The sequence below is a fragment of the Somniosus microcephalus genome, chromosome 2 (assembly GCF_052327205.1).
Source record: "Somniosus microcephalus isolate GS21.2 chromosome 2, FLI_Smic_1.0, whole genome shotgun sequence".
Taxonomy (NCBI): Eukaryota; Metazoa; Chordata; class Chondrichthyes; order Squaliformes; family Somniosidae; genus Somniosus; species Somniosus microcephalus.
In genome coordinates, this window is record NC_140988.1 from 377875424 (window position 1) to 377894976 (window position 19553).

General features: G+C 49.5%; 1 protein-coding gene across 2 annotated transcripts in view; it reads left to right on the forward strand.

The window, feature by feature from the left end:
- LOC147123783 (cytochrome P450 26B1-like) overlaps nucleotides 1–19553 on the forward strand; it is a 52564-nt gene that overhangs the window by 6229 nt on the left and 26782 nt on the right. For both annotated transcript variants that reach the window (XM_085975961.1, XM_085975967.1), the window contains exons 2-3: nucleotides 1654–1878; nucleotides 17091–17366. In XM_085975961.1, the coding sequence (XP_085832087.1) occupies nucleotides 1654–1878; nucleotides 17091–17366 (501 nt within the window). The remainder of the gene's footprint in view (nucleotides 1–1653; nucleotides 1879–17090; nucleotides 17367–19553) is intronic.

Consider the following 19553-nt stretch of genomic DNA (forward strand, 5'->3'; position numbering starts at 1 on the left):
CCCTCAGTACCGCCCCTCTGACAGTGCGGCACTCCCTCAGTACTGCCCCTCCGACAGTGCGGCGCTCCCTCAGTACTGCCCCTCTGACAGTGTGGCGCTCCCTCAGTACTGCCCCTCCGACAGTGCGGCGCTCCCTCAGTACTGCCCCTCCGACAGTGCGGCGCTCCCTCAGTACTGCCCCTCCGACAGTGCGGCGCTCCCTCAGTACTGCCCCTCCGACAGTGCGGCGCTCCCTCAGTACCGCCCCTCTGACAGTGCGGCGCTCCCTCAGTACTGCCCCTCTGACAGTGCCGTGCTCCCTCAGTACTGCCCCTACGACAGTGCGGCGCTCCCTCAGTACTGCCCCTCCGACAGTGCGGCGCTCCCTCAGTACTGCCCCTCCGACAGTGCAGCGCTCCCTCAGTACTGCCCCTCTGACAGTGCGGCGCTCCCTCAGTACTGCCCCTCTGACAGTGCGGCGCTCCCTCAGTACTGCCCCTCCGACAGTGCGGCGCTCCCTCAGTACTGCCCCTCCGACAGTGCGGCGCTCCCTCAGTACTGCCCCTCCGACAGTGCAGCGCTCCCTCAGTACTGCCCCTCTGACAGTGCGGCGCTCCCTCAGTACTGCCCCTCTGACAGTGCGGCGCTCCCTCAGTACTGCCCCTCCGACAGTGCGGCGCTCCCTCAGTACCGCCCCTCCGACAGTGCAGCGCTCCCTCAGTACTGCCCCTCCGACAGTGCAGCGCTCCCTCAGTACTGCCCCTCCGACAGTGCAGCGCTCCCTCAGTACTGCCCCTCCGACAATGCAGCGCTCCCTCAGTACTGGCCCTCCGACAGTGCGGCGCTCCCTCAGTACTGCCCCTCCGACAGTGCAGCGCTCCCTCAGTACTGCACTGGGCGTGTCCGCCGAGATGCTCAAGTCTCCTGGAGGAGTGCTTGAATCCACAACCTTCTGACTCAGAGGCGAGGGTGAGACCGACTGAGCCACAGCTGATAGAGAGACTGAAAGAAATAGAGGAGGAAGTGGAGAGGCCGTAAACGACCAGGGTTATTTTAATATCAGTGTGATCGGAAAGTTACTGACCGCTGAGCTATGAGTTCATCTTAAAGGGGAATCCTTTCCACTGTCCAGTTCGATTCATTGTAAAGGCATTCTGCAGTCCATTTATATGTGCTCGGATTGTGACATTCCAAAACTTTGTCCTGAATTTTCCCTGGTCCCTTTAACCCCTTTCTTATTATGAAGTGGTTTTGGTAGAGTAGACTGGAGAGGGTCGGTAACCAGAGGACACAGATTTAAGGTGATTGGCCAAAGAACCAGAGGGGGAGATGAGGAGAATTGTTTTTTACGCAGCGAGTTGTTGTGATCTGGAATGCGCTGCCTGAAAGGGCGGTGGAAGCAGATTCAATAGGAACTTTCAAATGAGAATTGGATAAATACTGGAAAAGGAAAAACCTACAGGGCTCTGGGGAAAGAGCGAGGGGGGAGTGGGACTAATTGGCGAACGCTTTCAAAGAGTCGGCACAGGCATGATGGGCCGAATGGCCTCCTCCTGTGCTGTGGGGGGGTGGGGGTCTAATCTAATGCTTCGGGCATCACCAGCGCGCGAGGTTGTCTTGACGGAGCAGGTGGCCTACGATTTTGTAATGTTTCTCTTTCTCCCTCTGCGATAGGGGTCCAGCTTCCACTCGTCGAGGCGCGAGAAGTATGGCAACGTGTTCAAGACGCACCTCCTGGGCCGGCCGCTGATCCGTGTGACGGGCTCGGAGAACGTCAGGAAGATTCTGATGGGCGAGCACTCCCTGGTGAGCTCCCAGTGGCCCCGCAGTACCCGGATGCTGCTGGGCTCCACCAGCCTGATCAACTCCGTCGGCGATATTCACCGCCACAAGAGGAAGGTGAGTGTTTAACGAGGCAATGCCACACGCCACCTCCCGAAAGGGCCAGCGCCTTTTATTGTAGAATTGCCAAAAAATAGAACATGGGCCTGCTAGTTCGCCTTCTCCCATCCTGGCAGTCGCTCGATACAACGGCAATGGAGTCGTTGCCTAGGCATAGCAAGCAATCTCTATCAATTAGTGTCCTGGGGCCAATATTTATCCCTCAATCAACATCACTGAAACAGATTATCTGGTCATTGTCACATTGCTGTTTGTGGGAGCTTGCTGTGCGCAAACTACAACAGTGACCCCTACACTTCAAAAAGCACTTCATTGGCTGTAAAGCGCCTTGGGGCGTCCTGAAGTGGTGAAAGGTGCTAGAGAAATGTAAATTCCTTCCTTCTTTCTGTCATTCTGGGATAGATTTGAATTCAGGTCCCAGAGGTGAATGGTCAGTTTAGCTGTCTTAAGTGCCTGTCTTAAGTGCAAGTTGGCTGCCGTGTTTCTCCACATTACAACTTCAAAAAGTACCTCATTGGCTGTAAAGTGCTTCGGGACGTCCCGAGGTTGTGAAAGGCGCTGCAGAAATGCAAGTCTTTATTTCTAGTCTACAACAGACCCAGACATGAGGCGAGGAAAACCCCCCAGTGGCGGAGAGCTTTTGGGAACCATAGATCCAAAGTCGCCTGTTCCTCCCGAGCACATTACACTCACCACACGTCATGTCTCGAATTATTCAGATACACGTGTCCCAAAATTTTCTTTTCTGAATGAAATCAAGCACATTTGCATTTGAATGAATCAATGCTAACGGCTTCCTCGTTCCCCTTGTGTTTAAAAAACAAAAGTTTCCTTGAAAAACTCCCTAAAGTAAAAATATTTTTAAAAAAATGGATGTTTCTCAAACCAGCCTGTACAATTCAAGTGAAAATACCTTAAAGGAAAAACCGCCTTTGTCACATGACTGTCACGCTATACTGACACACTGCTCGCGTGGCTGGCCTCCCATCTCCCACCTTCCATAAACTCCAGCTCATCCGAAACTCGGCTGGCCGTGTCCTAACTCGCACCAAGTCCCGTTCACCCATCACCCCCTGTGCTCGCTGACCTAAATTGGCTCCCGGTCCACCAATGCCACAATTTAAAAATTCTCATCCTCGTGTTCAAATCCCTCCATGGCCCTCGCCCCTCTCTACTTCTGTAATCTCCTCCAGCCCTACAACCCCCCTGCCCCCCCTGTCCTCCTCCAATTCTGACCTCTTGCGCATCACTGAGTTTAATCGCTCCACCATTGGCGGCCGTGCCTTCAGCTGCCGAGGCCCTAAGCTCTGGAATTCCCTCCCTAAACCTCTCCGCCTCTCTTCCTCTCTCTCCTTTAAGACGCTCCTTAAAACCTCCCTCTTTGACCAAGCTTTTGCTCACCTGTCGTAATATCTCGTTTTGTGGCTCGGTGTCGAATTTTGTCTGTTAACGCTCCTGTGAAGTGCCTTGGGAGGTTTTACTACATTAAAGGTGCTATATAAATGCAAGTTGTTATTGTTGGGTCAATTGAAATTTTCAAGATTTTTGTTGGGAATGGGATACAGAGCAAATGTGGGTAAATGTAGGTGAGGTATAGATCAACCATCATCTGATTGAATGTAGCAGGTTCAGAGGCTGAATGTCCTACTCCTGTCCCTATGAACGGTTTATAAGGAGGAACAGATCAAGGGGAAACAGTGGCGGGGGAAGACATACACAAGAACAGAGAAAGAATGCCAAGTGGAGAACAGGGGGTGATTAATTAACTGAAGTGATAATAATGCCAGATAAAAGGAGGCAATAATGAGCGAACTCAGGGAAATAAATGACATTAATGGGAGAAAAATTCAGTTGTTTGCGCCTCCCGTTAGCGCCTTAAGAGGGCGCTAATGGGGCGCAAAGCAACTAGTGCCCGGGCGCGGCGATGCTTGCGTCGCTCGCGAAATTAACTAGACCTTTTGCGGCGGCGCTAAACACTACCGCCATGATCTGTGCTGGCAGATTGTGACGTCAGTCGAGTGCGCAACGCCCCGGTAGCGCCCCGGACCGGATATTGAGTGGTGCCCCCTGCCTTACCGCCTGCCGCTAGTAACGACAGGTTGAGGGGAGCGTTTTGCTGTCAGAAAGGGACTGGGGGAGCGCTATTTAAAGGCGACCACTTCCTGCCTTTTTTTTGTTGGTGACATTTTTGCACCACGCATTCTGAGAGAGAGAGAGAGAGAGAGAGAGACTTCTGGAGAGATTCAACGCTGTGTGAAGGAGTTTTGGGTACTGAGCAGCACTTTGCAGGTTTATTTTGATTTGCCCTTCCTTGCTTCACCAGCGCTCTGAGGTAGTGCCTCGCTCCTTGGCCTTTGCGCCTTAAGACAGGTGTGAAGCGCCTGATTTAGCGCTCCAATCATCTCCAGGGGCAATAAAAGCCAAGTTTGCTGTCGGAGGCGATAATTAGCGCCAGGCGCTAAACTTTGCGCACGGCCAATAATGGCACCCCAAACGGGGCGATACTGAATTTTTTCCCCAATATTGAGAATGTGTGAAAAGCTAAAGCAGGTTGGTTAAGTGGGAGCGGGGGCAGCATGAAAACCTGAAAAAATGGATAACGTGGCTCAGTGGGCAGCACCCTCGCCTCTGAGTCAGAAGGTTGTGGGTTCAAGTCCCGCTCCAGGGACTGGAGCACAAAAATCCAGGCTGACACTCCCAGTGTAGTGCTGAGGGAGTGCCGCACTGTCGGAGGTGCCGTCTTTTGGTCCTGTCCACTACCCACAGCGAGGGTATGTGGGACAGTTAGGCAGTGCAGATATCTTCACGATCCAGGTCATGCTCAATGCATCTTGTTGAGCAACATGAATGAGAGTAAATGAGGCAGCCTCTACCCGCCCCTCTCAACCAAGGTCCTGTCCGCCCTCTCAGTTGGGTGTGAAAGATTCCTTGTCAATGTTTCAAAGAAGAGCAGGGGAGTGCTCTTTGGTATAAAAGCTGGGAAACACTCAGCAGGTCAGGCAGCATCTGTGGAGAGAGAAACAGAGTTAATGTTTCAGCTCGATGACCTTTCGTCAGAACTAATCAACCCCACCAAGTTCTCCCTGGTGACCCGGCCATTATCCTTCAACCAACATCAGTAAACCAGATTATCTGGTCATTTATCACATTGCTGTTTGTGGGAGCTTGCTGTGCATAAATTGGCTGCTGCGTTTCCCACATTACAACAGTGACTACACTTCAAAAAGTACTTCATTGACCTTAAAACGCTTTGGGACGTCCTGAAGTTGTGAAAGGCGTGATATAAATGCAAGTTCTTTCGTTCTTTCTTGGGAGAGAGTAGGTTTCTTTGTTTAATTCAGAAGATACGCCAGGAATAGGACATAAACCAGGACGCGGTGGTTAGGGAAGGGAAGACAGGAGCTCCACAGCTCTGAGCTCCTGAGAAAGAAGGCACTGGAGTAGGAGTCGGTGTGATGTCAACATAATGAAGGTGGAGGTGGGAGGAGGAGGAGGAGGAAGAGGAGAGAGAAGAGTAGGACAAGGGACAAAAATTGGACAGTTTGCTCAGGAATTGGATAGGTGGGGTTGATCAGCAGCAAGCAGAGGTATTCCTGTGGGCTTACTGTGGTCACTGACTGCCCCCTCCTCCCACTTCATTTACATTGTAATCATTATACAGGTCACCGATTATCTGATGTATAATCTACTGCTTATGTCCCCCTTCGGTACCACATTTTAATTGCCCCCAATATAATTGTCTCTTGACCCCATTTACACTGTCTACTTCAATGTCCTTCCATGGCGATACTCCTACATGTCCCTCATGTGTGTCTTCCATATGTTACAACACAGAAACTTGCCACTGGCAAAACTGGTCTGTGCCGGTGTTTATGCTCCACACGAGCCTCCTCCCACCTCACTTCATCTCATCCTATCAAGCATATCCTTCCATTCCTTTCTCCCTCATGTGTTTATTTAGCTTCCTCTTTACACTGAACTGTACTTTAAGAGCTAACATGCATTTAGAGGGCTTATGGTACACTTGTACATAAAGTTAATTAAAGTGAAAATATATCCCTCTTGTAGTTAGACTATGTCTATTAATCTTTTTCATACAGCTTCCTCTTAATACTTAGTTACACTTATTTTGCTTCATACACCTCATGATACATCTCCTTCTTAAACATGTTTAAATTATTGATTTCAATCTAAGGTTATGAATCAGTCTGCCTCCACTACCCACAGCGAGGATATGTGGGACACTTAGGCAGTGCAGATATCTTCACGATCCAGGTCATGCTCAATGCATCTTGTTGAGCAACATGAATGAGAGTCAATGAGGTAGTCTCTGCCTGCTTCTCTCAACCTAGGTCAACCCCCCTCAATCCAGTTCCACCCAATTTGGTTCAACACAACCTAGCTCAGCACAACGCGACTTAACCCAACTTGAGTCAGCCCAACCAAGCATGATTCAACCCAACCAAACCCAATTCAACTAACCCAACCCAAATCGACAACAACTCAACTCAACACAACTCAGCTTGACTGAATCTAACCCAACTCAACACAACTCAACACAACCCACCTCAACTGAATCTAACGCAACACTCTTCATCTAACTCAACGCGATTGAACCTAACCCAACTCAATTTACATGCTTTGCAAAGTCACTTACAAAGTTATTGTTCCAGGTAATGATTTCTCTAAAATGGACTAAGGCGCAAAAGTAAATGAAACCCGCAGTGTGTGAACTCTGACTCTGAAGGAACTCAACTTTCTTTAAAGTTGCTAAACATGCTTCTCTTCCCCTTCAGTCATTTCTGAATGATCTTCAGCTTAAGAAACAGTAGAGTTTTTGAGTATTCTTCCTCATAATGAAAACTTTCTCACCAGCTTTTGCACACTATTCACCACTATTTTGACTGACAGATTGATGGTAAACCAGCTCGTAAAGAATCTGTCAGAGTCTCCAAGGATTCTCCCGAACCTTCCCTTATTACTAACTCAATCACCATCTACCCTCTCTAGATCTCACTCTCCACCCAATCTCAATCTTTTGTCCCCTATCAAATGTTCTCCCCTCTTCTTTTGGAGGCTTGGACTCGTGCTGAGGTACAGTTCGATGGGTACTGGCCCAAGTGGCCATTGTTTATGTGCGAACCTTAAAAGTGGGTATCAACAGGCTATTCATCCAGTGGAACACCACAACTGAACCCATTCCTGTTCTCTCTTCCTGCCCACTTTCCAATAGGAGCCAAAGGATAGGGATTGGGTGCAGGAACCTTGGCCAGCTTCCTCTTTCTTAATTCATGGGTATTGAGGACAATCAGTTGTAGGGCCTCAGCTACCATCCAACTGACGTGAGTTGCCTCATCACTGGGGATCAAAGCTTGGACCTTCCTGGTCCCTAAGGTTAAGTTTCTCACTAAACAGCCCCCTTAGCAGCCAAGCCATCAAAGACTTCCTCTCTAATCCAGAGGCAAATTACCACGGATGCTGGAAATCTGAAATCAAAACCGAAAATGCTGGAAATACACAGCAGGTCAGGCAACGTTTTAAAAAATTTATTCCTGGGATGTGGGCATGGCTGGCAAGGCCAGCATTTATTGCCCATCCCTAGTTGCCCCTTGAGAAGGTGGTGGTGAGCCACCTTCTTGAACCGCTGCAGTCCGTGAGGTGAAGGTACTCCCACAGTGCTGTTAGGGAGGGAGTTCCAGGATTTTGACCCAGCGATGATGAAGGATCGGCCAATATACTTCCAAGTCAGGATGGTGTGTAACTTGGAGGGAAACTTGCAGGTGGAGGTGTTCCCATGCGCCTGCTGCCCTCGTCCTTCTAGGTGGTAGAGGCCGCGGGTTTGGGAGGTGCTGCCGAAGAAGCCTTGGCAAGTGGAGAGAGAAACAGAGTTAACATTTCAGATCGTTGACCATTCTTCAGAACTGGTTTGTTGTGTCTGAATGGCATATGTCAGTATGTTGGGTGTGTTAGCCGTGGCTCAGTGGGCAGCACTCTCGCTCGCTTCTGAGTCGGAAGGTTTGTGTGTTCAAGTCCCAGTACAGAGACTGGAGTATGAAAATCTAGGCTGACACTCCATGCAGTGCTGAGGGAGTGCTACACTGTCAGAGGTGCCGTTGTTCTGATGAGATGAAGGCCCCTGTCTACCCTCTCAGGCGATATTTCGAAGAGGAAAAGGGGAATTCTCTCCGGTGTCCTGGGCCAATATTTATCCCTCAATCAACATCACTAAAACAGATTATCTGGTCATTATCACATTGCTGTTTGTGGGAGCTTGCTGTGCGCAAATTTCTGATTTACAACAGCGACTACACTTTCAAAAGTACTTCATTGGCTGTAAAGTGCTTTGGGACGTCCTGCGGTCATGAAAGGCGCTATAGAAATGCAAGTCTTGCTTTTTCTTTTTAGGTTTCACAAGGGCTGCCTGGCCTGCTGAGTATTTCCAGCATGTTTTTGTTTCATTAAAGGATTCCTCTCTCTCTGTCTCTCTCTCTCTCTCTCACTCATATTTCTCCTCACTCCTCTCTTTCTCTCGGCCTCTCTCTCTTTTCCATGATTTCCTCTGATAGTAACACAGGTGATACCTACAATGGTTGCACATCCGATTGGCTCTAGTGCCTGGTTGAACCTGTTTTTTTTTTAAATGGAGCAGACAACGGCTTAAGGTAAGTGCTGGGGAGAGTGTTCACAGAGGGACTGATAACCACAAACCCTCAGAAAAACAGACTTTTGGGCGTGTGCATCTGTTGAGAACACACAATCTTATCCAGATTTCAGCGAAATATTGCACAGCGTGAAGCTCAAAGCTTTTGTCTTAATGAGCCCCTTAAGTACATCAAGTACCTCAAGTATGAAGTTCAAACCCATATTCCTATTGAATCTATCTCATAGAAACATAGAAGATAGGAGCAGGAGTAGGCCATTCGGCCCCTCGAGCCTGCTCCTCCATTCAATGAGATCATGGCTGATCATCCAAATTCAGTGCCCTGTCCCTGCTTTCTCCCCATATCCCTTGATCCCTTTAGCCTTAAGAAATATATCCAACTCCCTCTTGAATATATTCAATGAATTGGCCTCAACTGCCTTGTGTGGTAGAGAATTCCACAGGTTCACCACTCTCTGGGTGAAGAAATTCCTCCTCATCTCTGTCCTAAATGGCTTACCCCTTATCCTTAGACTGTGACCCCTGGTTCTGGACTCCCCGACCATCGGGAACATCCTTCCTGCATCTAGTCTGTCTAGTCCTGTTAGAATTTTATAAGTTTCAAGAGGATACTGAGATCTTTGCGTTACGATTTAGGGGTTGGCCAAAATTGAGTCTTAAGAGCAGCCCTTGTGACACCTTCTGACCTATGACATTCAGACAGGACAAACCAGTGAGTAATAACGGATAAAGGCAAGAAAGAAAGAAAGTAAGAGTCGTGTGCGTGGGAGGAACATGTTACTTTGGACCAAAGCTCTCCACCTGGGTCTGTCGTAGATTAGAACGAAATAAAGACTTGCATTTCTATAGCGCCTTTCACAACCTCAGGACGTCCCAAAGCGCTTCACAGCCAATGAAGTACTTTATTTGAAGTGTAGTCACTGTTGGAACGCAGGAAACGCGGCAGCCAATTTGCGCACAGCAAGCTCCCACAAACAACAGTGAGATAAATGATCGGATAAGCGATAGTGATGTTGGTTGAGATACAAATATTGGCCAGGAGACCGGGGAGAACTCCCTTGCTCTTCTTCAAAATGGGATCTTTCACATCCACCTGAGAGGGCAGTCGGGGCTTCGGTCGCATCGGAAAGGCGGCTCCATCCGCCAGTGCCGCACTGGGAGGGTCAGCCTGGATTATGGGGCTCAAATCTCTGGGAATGCAGGACTACGAGCCCACAACCTTCAGAGCCAGAGGAGAGCGAGCGTAACCCACTGAGCCGCGTGTTAGGGTCAGGTTGCCTAGGCCTTTGTGGGCTGGGTTTCCAGGGGCTTTGCGAGTGGCAGGAGGGCCGTGTTTGGAATCACCGGTATTCAGGAACATACACATTTCCCCCTGTGCTATTTCCTTTGTAAGGCTGCAGTGGTGTCAATGTTTCAGCAGAGGGCGCAATGGGAGTACATTACCTACGGAGGAGTCGCTCACCAAGTACCAGGCTCTGGATCGGTTGGGAGAGTAAATCTCCCATTAATTGTGTGATAAGAACCTAGAAGAGCGGGATTTGATTATAAAAAGAGCCGTATTATAAAAAGGATATAGATGCACTGGAGAGGGTGCAGAGGAGATTTACAAGGATGGTACCAGAAATGCGAGGGTATACATATCAGGAAAGGATGAACAGGCTGGGTCTCCTTTCTCTTGAAAAAAGAAATCTGTGAGGTGACCTAATAGAGGTCTTTAAAATTATGAAAAGTTTTGATAGAGTGGATACAGAGAGAGTGTTTCCACTTGTGGGGAAGAGCAAAACTAGAGGCCATCAATATAAGATAGTCACCAATAAATCCAATAGGGAATTCAGAAGAAACTTCTTTACCCAGAGAGTGGTGAGAATGTGGAACTCGCTACCACAGGGAGTGGTTGAGGCGAATGGTATCGATACATTTAAGGGGAGGCTAGACAAGCATATGAGGGAGAAGGGAATAGAGGGTTACGCTGATAGATTTAGATGAGGAAAGATGGGAGGAGGCGCGAGTGGAGAATAAACGCCAGCATGGACTGGCTGGGCCGAATGGCCTGTTTGCGTGCCATGTAATGCTATGTAATTGAGGGAATGATTGTTTATAAAGCACATTCGTTTTTGAGGAAAATGACAGGAAAAAAATCCCTCAAACATATCAAAAACTCTTTCCTCACCTCGTAGAAACTCACAGCACAGAAGGAGGCCATTCGGCCCATGCTGGCTGTTAGGTAGAGCTATCCATTTCGGCCCACTCCCCCGCTCTTTCCCCATAGCCCTGTACCAGTTTTTCCTTTTCAAGTATTTATCCAATTCCCCTTTGAAGGGAATTGAATTGAATTGAAGGCAATTGGCTAAATATTTTCAATTGTGTTTTAATTGAAAATAATTGAGCAATGTGTTCTTCACACTGCGGTATTCCATGCCCCCTGCGGTCTTGTGTGAGCAAAGTATTTGTAACTCGGTGCTCTGATGTTTAGACTGTAACTCAAGCCTTGTGGACGAATGTTTACCCTGTGCTCGAGACTATCGTCAGTGCTCGCTTCCAGAGTACTGCAGCTCAGAATCTCTCCGTCCCCGCCTGTCATGTGATGGCAGTGTGCACAGTCAGATTTGGGATCAGTCTGAGTTTGCAGGGAGTACGCTCCAAGTGTTAACATTACACTGCGAGCTCACATGTTATATTACAAGCCTACAGCATGCTACACTGCGAGAACTACAGCATGTCATATTGCAAGCCTAAAGTTTGTTACACTTAGAAACATGGAAACATAGAAGATAGGAGCAGGAGTAGGCCATTCGGCCCCTCGAGCCTGCTCCGCCATTCAATGCGATCATGGCTGATCATCCAAATTCAGTACCCTGTCATTGCCTTCTCCCCATATCCCTTGATCCCTTTAGCCTTAAGAAATATATCTAACTCCTTGAATATATTTAATGAATTGGCCTCAACTGCCTTCTGTGGTAGAGAATTCCACAGGTTCACCACTCTCTGGGTGAAGAAGTTCCTCCTTATCTCTGTCCTAAATGGCTTTCCCCTTATCTTTAGACTGTGACCCCTGGTTCTGGACTCCCCGACCATCGGGAACATCCTTCCTGCATCTAGTCTGTCTAGTCCTGTTAGAATTTTATAAGTTTCAATGAGATCCCCTCTCATTCTTCTAAACTCCAGCGAGTATAAGCCCAATCGACCCAATCTCTCCTCATACGTCATTCCTGCCATCCAAGATATCAGCCTGGTGAATCTTCGCTGCACTCCCTCCATGGCAAGAACATCCTTCCTCAGATAAGGCGACCAAAACTGCACACAATACTCAAGGTGTGGTCTCACCAAGGCCCTGTACAACTGCAGCAAGACACCCTTGTTCCTGTACTCAAACCCTCTCGCTACGAAGGCCAACATACCATTTGCCTTCTTAACCACCTGCTGCACCTGCATGCTTACCTTCAGTGACTGGTGCACAAGGACATTTCCATTTATATAGCACCTTTCACGATCACTGGATGTCCCAAAGCACTTTACAGCCAATGAAGTGCTTTTTGAAGCGTAGTCACTGTTGTAATGTGGGAAACGCGGCAGCCAATTTGCGCACAGCAAGCTCCCACAAAGAGCAATGTGATAAATGACCAGATAATCTGTTTTATTGTTTGAGGGATAAATACTGGACAGGACACCGTGGAGAACTCCCCTGCTCTTCTTCGAAATAGTGCCATAGGACCTTTTACTTCCACCTGAGAGGGCAGACGGGGCCTCGGTTTAACGTCTCATCTGAAAGACGGCACCTCCAACAGTGTGGCACTCCCTCAGTACTGCCCCTCCGACAGTGCAGCACTCCCTCAGCACTGTACTGGGAGCGTCAGCCTAGATTTTTGTGCTCAAATCTCTGGAATGGGACTTGAACCCACAACCTTCTGACCACAGCTGACACTGTGAAACTGCAGTGTGTTATAATACAGGCCTGTAGCGTGTTACACTGCGAGCTTGTGCAGGAGAGGTTGCAGAGGAGATTCACCAGGATGTTACCTGGGCTGGAGCGCTTCAGCTATGAAGAGAGACTGGACAGGCTGGGGTTGTTTTCCTTAGAGCAGAGAAGGCTGAGGGGGGACCTGATTGAGGTGTACAAAATTATGAGGGGCATAGATAGGGTAGATAGAAAGGAACTTTTCCCCTTAGTAGAGGGGTCAATAACCAGGGGGCATAGTTTCAAGGTAAGGGGCAGGAGGTTTAGAGGGGATTTGAGGAAAAGCATTTTCACCCAGAGGGTGGTTGGAATCTGGAACTCACCGCCTGAAAGGGTGGTAGAGGCAGGAACCCTCACAACATTCAAGAAGCATTTGGATGAGCACTTGAAATGCCATAGCATACAAGGCTACGGACCAAGTGCTGGAAAATGGGATTAGAATAGACAGGGCCTGGTGGCCGGCACAGACACGATGGGCCGAAGGGCCTCTTTCTGTGCTGTATAACTCTATGGGCTGGATTTTCATTGAGGAGTCGGGTAGGAGGCGGGACTACAACCTTCGGGGTTGCAGTCCCGCCTCCATCGAGTTCTAGCCAATCCACGCGATTTAGACTTGACTGACCTTGTTGAGCCCGCCCAGCGGGCTCAGCAGGCCAATTAAGTGCCACCAGGCAACAGGTGATGTCAAAGATTGAAATTTCATCTGTCAAGACCTTTTGACAGAGGAAATATCAGCGTTGCACAGCGGTTTGAAGCTGTCAAACACTGACAATCTGTACTCCAGGTTAATTCCTTCCTCTCAGGATGATTTAGAGATCTCTCCGGAACAGAAACCTGAATGCTGCAGATTTTGACAGCTGGTGGCCATTCTGCTTTCTGTGCCGGTGAGATGAGGGACTCCCGAGACCTGAAGGAAGGAAGGCTGTAAAGGTAAGTAAAGGTTAGTAGAACTTCTTTAAACACTTTACACAGATAAAACACACTTACCTTTGCACTCATGCACTTACCTGAACACCGGACATCTCGAACCCTCCAAGCCCTTCATCCCGACGGCCCGCCTCGCTAACTTGGCGTGGTTTGGAGCCGTCGGGAATCCCACACTTCAACATTAAAAATAGGGATTAGGCTAAAAACTGCCTGTTAACTACCTGTTAACAGGCAGTTAATTGGCACCAATCCCCTTCCCGCCTCGGGGAGGTGGATCCCAGCACAGGGCGGGTACCTGCCTCCTTTGAAACTGGCATGGAGGCGGGTTGGGGGCGGGATGGGGGTCGGGACCCCCGATTTCGGGATTTTAACCCCCCACATGCCTCCAATCCCGCCTCCACGGCCCAATGAAAATCCTGCCCTTCGACTCTATGACTATGACTATGACCGCGAATGTTGAAAGTAGCCATGCAACATCATCCTACCATGCGGTGGTGCTCCCAATAGTGTCCAGGAGTGCTCGCATCTTACGAGTCCCGTCACCTGTGGCCTCTGCCAGATGTTTCTCTGTCGCCGATTCACACTGACCATCACCGCCACAGGATGCGTCGCTTCCCCAGCGCTCCCGCACGCCCCTGTGTCATTATCATACAGCCCTGCAAATCAACGGTACCTTGAGGCACAATGATAGAGCCAGCATTATAACTGAGAAAAAAATAGGACTGACAGGAGAGATGGGTGGAGCCAGACGGAGGCTGAAAGGGAAACCTGGACATTATTTAAACAAGTAGACAGTTGAAAGTGAATTATATAAATGTAAAGAAGCGGGCCAGGAAAATCTTACCTATTCATAGAGTGGGGAAATCACCTCGACTGAGGCTGCTTTTAAAGGTCAGGAGCTGAATTGTTCCATTACCCACAGAGTCTCAGTGCACCCAGTGTACGGTCTCTCCAGCCGTTTCCATTCTCCCGCATAAACAATGACTGATTGACATCAGAATTAGCACAGGGAAAAAAACATTCGGTCCAAAAATTCGATCCCTTTTTGATAGATCTACCAAACTACTCACGTTCTCCCCATATCCCTCAATCCCCCCTCACCATATCCCTCAATCCCTCCTCACCATATCCCTCAATCCCTCCTCACCATATCCCTCAATCCCCCCTCACCATATCCCTCAATCCCCCTCACCATATCCCTCAATCCCCCCTCACCATATCCCTCAATCCCCCTCACCATATCCCTCAATCCCCCCTCACCATATCCCTCAATCGCCCTCACCATATCCCTCAATCCCTCCTCACCATATCCCTCAATCCCCCCTCACCATATCCCTCAATCCCCCCTCACCATATCCCTCAATCCCTCCTCACCATATCCCTCAATCCCTCCTCACCATATCCCTCAATCCCTCCTCACCATATCCCTCAATCCCTCCTCACCATATCCCTCAATCCCCCCTCACCATATCCCTCAATCCCTCCTCACCATATCCCTCAATCCCTCCTCACCATATCCCTCAATCCCTCCTCACCATATCCCTCAATCCCCCTCACCATATCCCTCAATCTCTCCTCCCCATATCCCTCAATCCCTCCTCACCATATCCCTCAATCCCCCCTCACCATATCCCTCAATCCCCCCTCACCATATCCCTCAATCCTCCCTCACCATATCCCTCAATCCCTCCTCCCCATATCCCTCAATTCCCCCTCACCATATCCCTCAATCCTCCCTCACCATATCCCTCAATCCCTCCTCACCATATCCCTCAATCCCCCCTCACCATATCCCTCAATCCCCCCTCACCATATCCCTCAATCCTCCCTCACCATATCCCTCAATCCCTCCTCCCCACATCCCTCAATTCCCCCTCACCATATCCCTCAATCCTCCCTCACCATATCCCTCAATCCCTCCTCCCCATATCCCTCAATCCCTCCTCCCCATATCCCTCAATCCTCCCTCACCATATCCCTCAATCCCTCCTCCCCATATCCCTCAATCCCTCCTCACCATATCCCTCAATCCCTCTCACTGTATCCCTCAATCCCTCCTCCCCATATCCCTCAATCCCTCCTCACCATATCCCTCAATCCCCCCTCACCATATCCCTCAATCCCTCCTCACCATATCCCTCAATCCCTCTCACTGTATCCCTCAATCCCTCCTCACCATATCCCTCAATCCCTCCTCCCCATATCCCTCAATCCCTCCTCACCATATCCCTCAATCCCTCTCACTGTATCCCTCAATCCCCCCTCACCATATCCCTCAATCCCTCCTCCCCATATCCCTCAATCCCTCCTCACCATATCCCTCAATCTCCACACAGGAGGAGGGAGGAGTGAAGGGGCTGAGGAGCTGCACAGCCTGGGCATTGTAGTAATGTAGTGATTATATTACCAGACTAATAATCCAGGGAACGGGAGTTCAAGTCCCACCATGGCAGTTTGAGAAGTTGAACTCAGTTTAAGAAAAAAAAGTCTGGAAATAAAAAGCTGGTGTGACTGTGAAGCTGTCAGATTGTTGTAAAAGCCCAATATATTCACTAATGTCCTTTAGGGAAGGAATCCTGCTGTCCTTACCTGGTCTGGGCCTATATGTGACTCCAGTCCCCACACATAGAAACATAGAAGATAGGAGCAGGAGTAGGCCATTCGGCCCCTCGAGCCTGCTCCGCCATTCAATGAGATCATGGCTGGTCATCCAAATTCAGTACCCTGTCCCTGCTTTCTCCCCATACCCCTGGATCCCTTTAGCCTTAAGAAATATATCTAACTCCTTCTTGAATATATTTAATGAATTGGCCTCAACTGCCTTCTGTGGTAGAGAATTCCACAGGTTCACCACTCTCTGGGTGAAGAAATTCCTCCTCATCTCTGTCCTAAATGGCTTACCCCTTACCCTTAGACTGTGACCCCTGGTTCTGGACTCCCTGGCCATCGGGAACATCCTTCGTGTATCTAGCCTGTCCAGTCCTGTCAGAATTTTATAAGTTTCAATGAGATCCCCTCTCATTCTTCTAAACTCCAGCGAGTACAAGCCCAATCGACCCAATCACACCAACTAACTGCCCTCTGAAAATGACCTCACAAGACACTCAGTTGTATCAAAACTGGGCAATAATTCCCAGCCTTGCCAACGACGACCGCAGATATTACTGGGCTAGTAATCCAGCGGCATGGACTAATGATTCAGAGACAGGAGATCAAATCCCACCAGGGCCGCTGGGGAATTTAAATTCAGTTAATGAAACAAATCTGCAATAAATTGCTAGTATCAGTTATGGTGACCATGAAACAATCGGATTGTCGTAAAAACCCATCTGGTTCACTAATGTCCTTTAGGGAAGGAAATCTGCTGCCTTTACCCGGTCTGGCCGATATGTGACTCCAGAACCACAGCAATGTGTTTGACTCTTAACTGCGCCTCTGAAATGGCCGAGCAAGACACTCAGTTGTACCAAACCGCTAGGAAAACCTTCACCACACGGACTGCAGCGGTTCAAGAAGGCGGCTCACCTCCGCCTTCTCGAGGGGCAACTAGGGATGGGTAATAAAGGCCGGCCTTGCCAGCGGCGCCACATCCCGGTGAAGGAAAGGAATAAAAAGAAATCGAGAACAAATTTAAAACCCCATTTATAATTTTTTAATTCCCACCAGATCTTTGCCAAGGTTTTCAGCCACGATGCCCTGGAATGTTACCTCCCCAAGATCCAGCAGGCTATCCAGGATGGGATCAGAGACTGGAGCAGCAGTGGGGAACCCATCACAGTCTACCAGGAGGCCAAGAAACTGACATTCCGTCTCGCAGTACGGGTCTTACTGGGGTTCCGAGCTTCCGAGGACGATCTCAACCTGCTGTCCGAAAGCTTCGAACAACTCGTTGCCAACCTCTTCTCCTTACCTCTCGATGTTCCATTCAGTGGTTACAGGAAGGTAGGTTGATAAGGTCGCATAAATTAAGATTGACTGTATCTCTACTGATGTTAATCCAGCTCCCTCACACTGTCACTCAGTAACCCCACTCCCCAGCGCCCTGTGTCACTGACTGTATCTCTACTAATGTTAATCCAGCTCCCTCACACTATCACTCATTAACCACAGCGCCCTGTGTCACTGACTGTATCTCTACTGATGTTAATCCAGCTCCCTCACACTGTCACTCAGTAAGCCCTCTCCCCCAGCACCCTGTGTTACTGACTGTATCTCTACTGATGTTAATCCAGCTCCCTCACACTGTCACTCAGCAAGCCCTCTCCCCCAGCACCCTGTGTCACTGACTGTATCTCTACTGATGTTAATCCAGCTCCCTCACACTGTCACTCAGTAACCCCTCTCCCCCAGCGCTCTGTGTTACTGACTGTATCTCTACTGATGTTAATCCAGCTCCCTCACACTGTCACTCAGTAACCCCTCTCCCCCAGCGCCCTGTGTCACTGACTGTATCTCTACTGATGTTAATCCAGCTCCCTCACACTGTCACTCAGTGACCCCCACCCCAGCGCCCTGTGCCACTGACTGTATCTCTACTGATGTTAATCCAGCTCCCTCACACTGTCACTCAGTAACCCCTCCCCCCAGCGCCCTGTGTTACTGACTGTATCTCCACTGATGTTAATCCAGCTCCCTCACACTGTCACTCAGTAACCCCCTCTCCCCCAGCGCCCTGTGTTACTGACTGTATCTCTACTGATGTTAATCCAGCTCCCTCACACTATCACTCATTAACCACAGCGCCCTGTGTCACTGACTGTATCTCTACTGATGTTAATCCAGCTCCCTCACACTGTCACTCAGTAACCCCCTCTCCCCCCAGCGCCCTGTGTTACTGACTGTATCTCTACTGATGTTAATCCAGCTCCCTCACACTGTCACTCAGCAACCCCTCTCCCCCAGCACCCTGTGTTACTGACTGTATCTCGACTGATGTTAATCCAGCTCCCTCACACTGTCACTCAGTAACCCCTCTCCCCCAGCGCCCTGTGTTACTGACTGTATCTCTACTGATGTTAATCCAGCTCCCTCACACTGTCACTCAGTAACCTCTCCCCCAGCGCCCTGTGTTACTGACTGTATCTCGACTGATGTTAATCCAGCTCCCTCACACTGTCACTCAGTAACCTCTCCCCCAGCGCCCTGTGTTACTGACTGTATCTCTACTGATGTTAATCCAGCTCCCTCACACTGTCAGTCAGTAACCCCTCCCCCCAGCGCCCTGTGTTACTGACTGTATCTCGACTGATGTTAATCCAGCTCCCTCACACTGTCACTCAGTAACCTCTCCCCCAGCGCCCTGTGTTACTGACTGTATCTCTACTGAGGTTAATCCAGCTCCCTCACACTGTCACTCAGTAACCCCTCTCCCCCAGCGCCCTGTGTTACTGACTGTATCTCTACTGATGTTAATCCAGCTCCCTCACACTGTCACTCAGTAACCCCTCTCCCCCAGCGCCCTGTGTCACTGACTGTATCTGTACTGATGTTAATCCAGCTCCCTCACACTGTCACTCAGTAACCCCTCTCCCCCAGCGCCCTGTGTCACTGACTGTATCTCTACTGATGTTAATCCAGCTCCCTCACACTGTCACTCAGTAACCCCTCTCCCCCAGCGCCCTGTGTCACTGACTGTATCTCTACTGATGTTAATCCAGCTCCCTCACACTGTCACTCAGTAACCTCTCCCCCCAGCGCCCTGTGTTACTGACTGTATCTCTACTGATGTTAATCCAGCTCCCTCACACTGTCACTCAGTAACCTCTCCCCCAGCGCCCTGTGTTACTGACTGTATCTCTACTGATGTTAATCCAGCTCCCTCACACTGTCACTCAGTAACCCCTCTCCCCCAGCGCCCTGTGTCACTGACTGTATCTCTACTGATGTTAATCCAGCTCCCTCACACTGTCACTCAGTAACCCCTCTCCCCAGCGCCCTGTGTTACTGACTGTATCTCTACTGATGTTAATCCAGCTCCCTCACACTGTCACTCAGTAACCCCTCTCCCCCAGTGCCCTGTGTTACTGACTGTGTCTCTACTGATGTTAATCCAGCTCCCTCACACTGTCACTCAGTAACCCCTCCCCCCTGCGCCCTGTGTTACTGACTGTATCTCTACTGATGTTAATC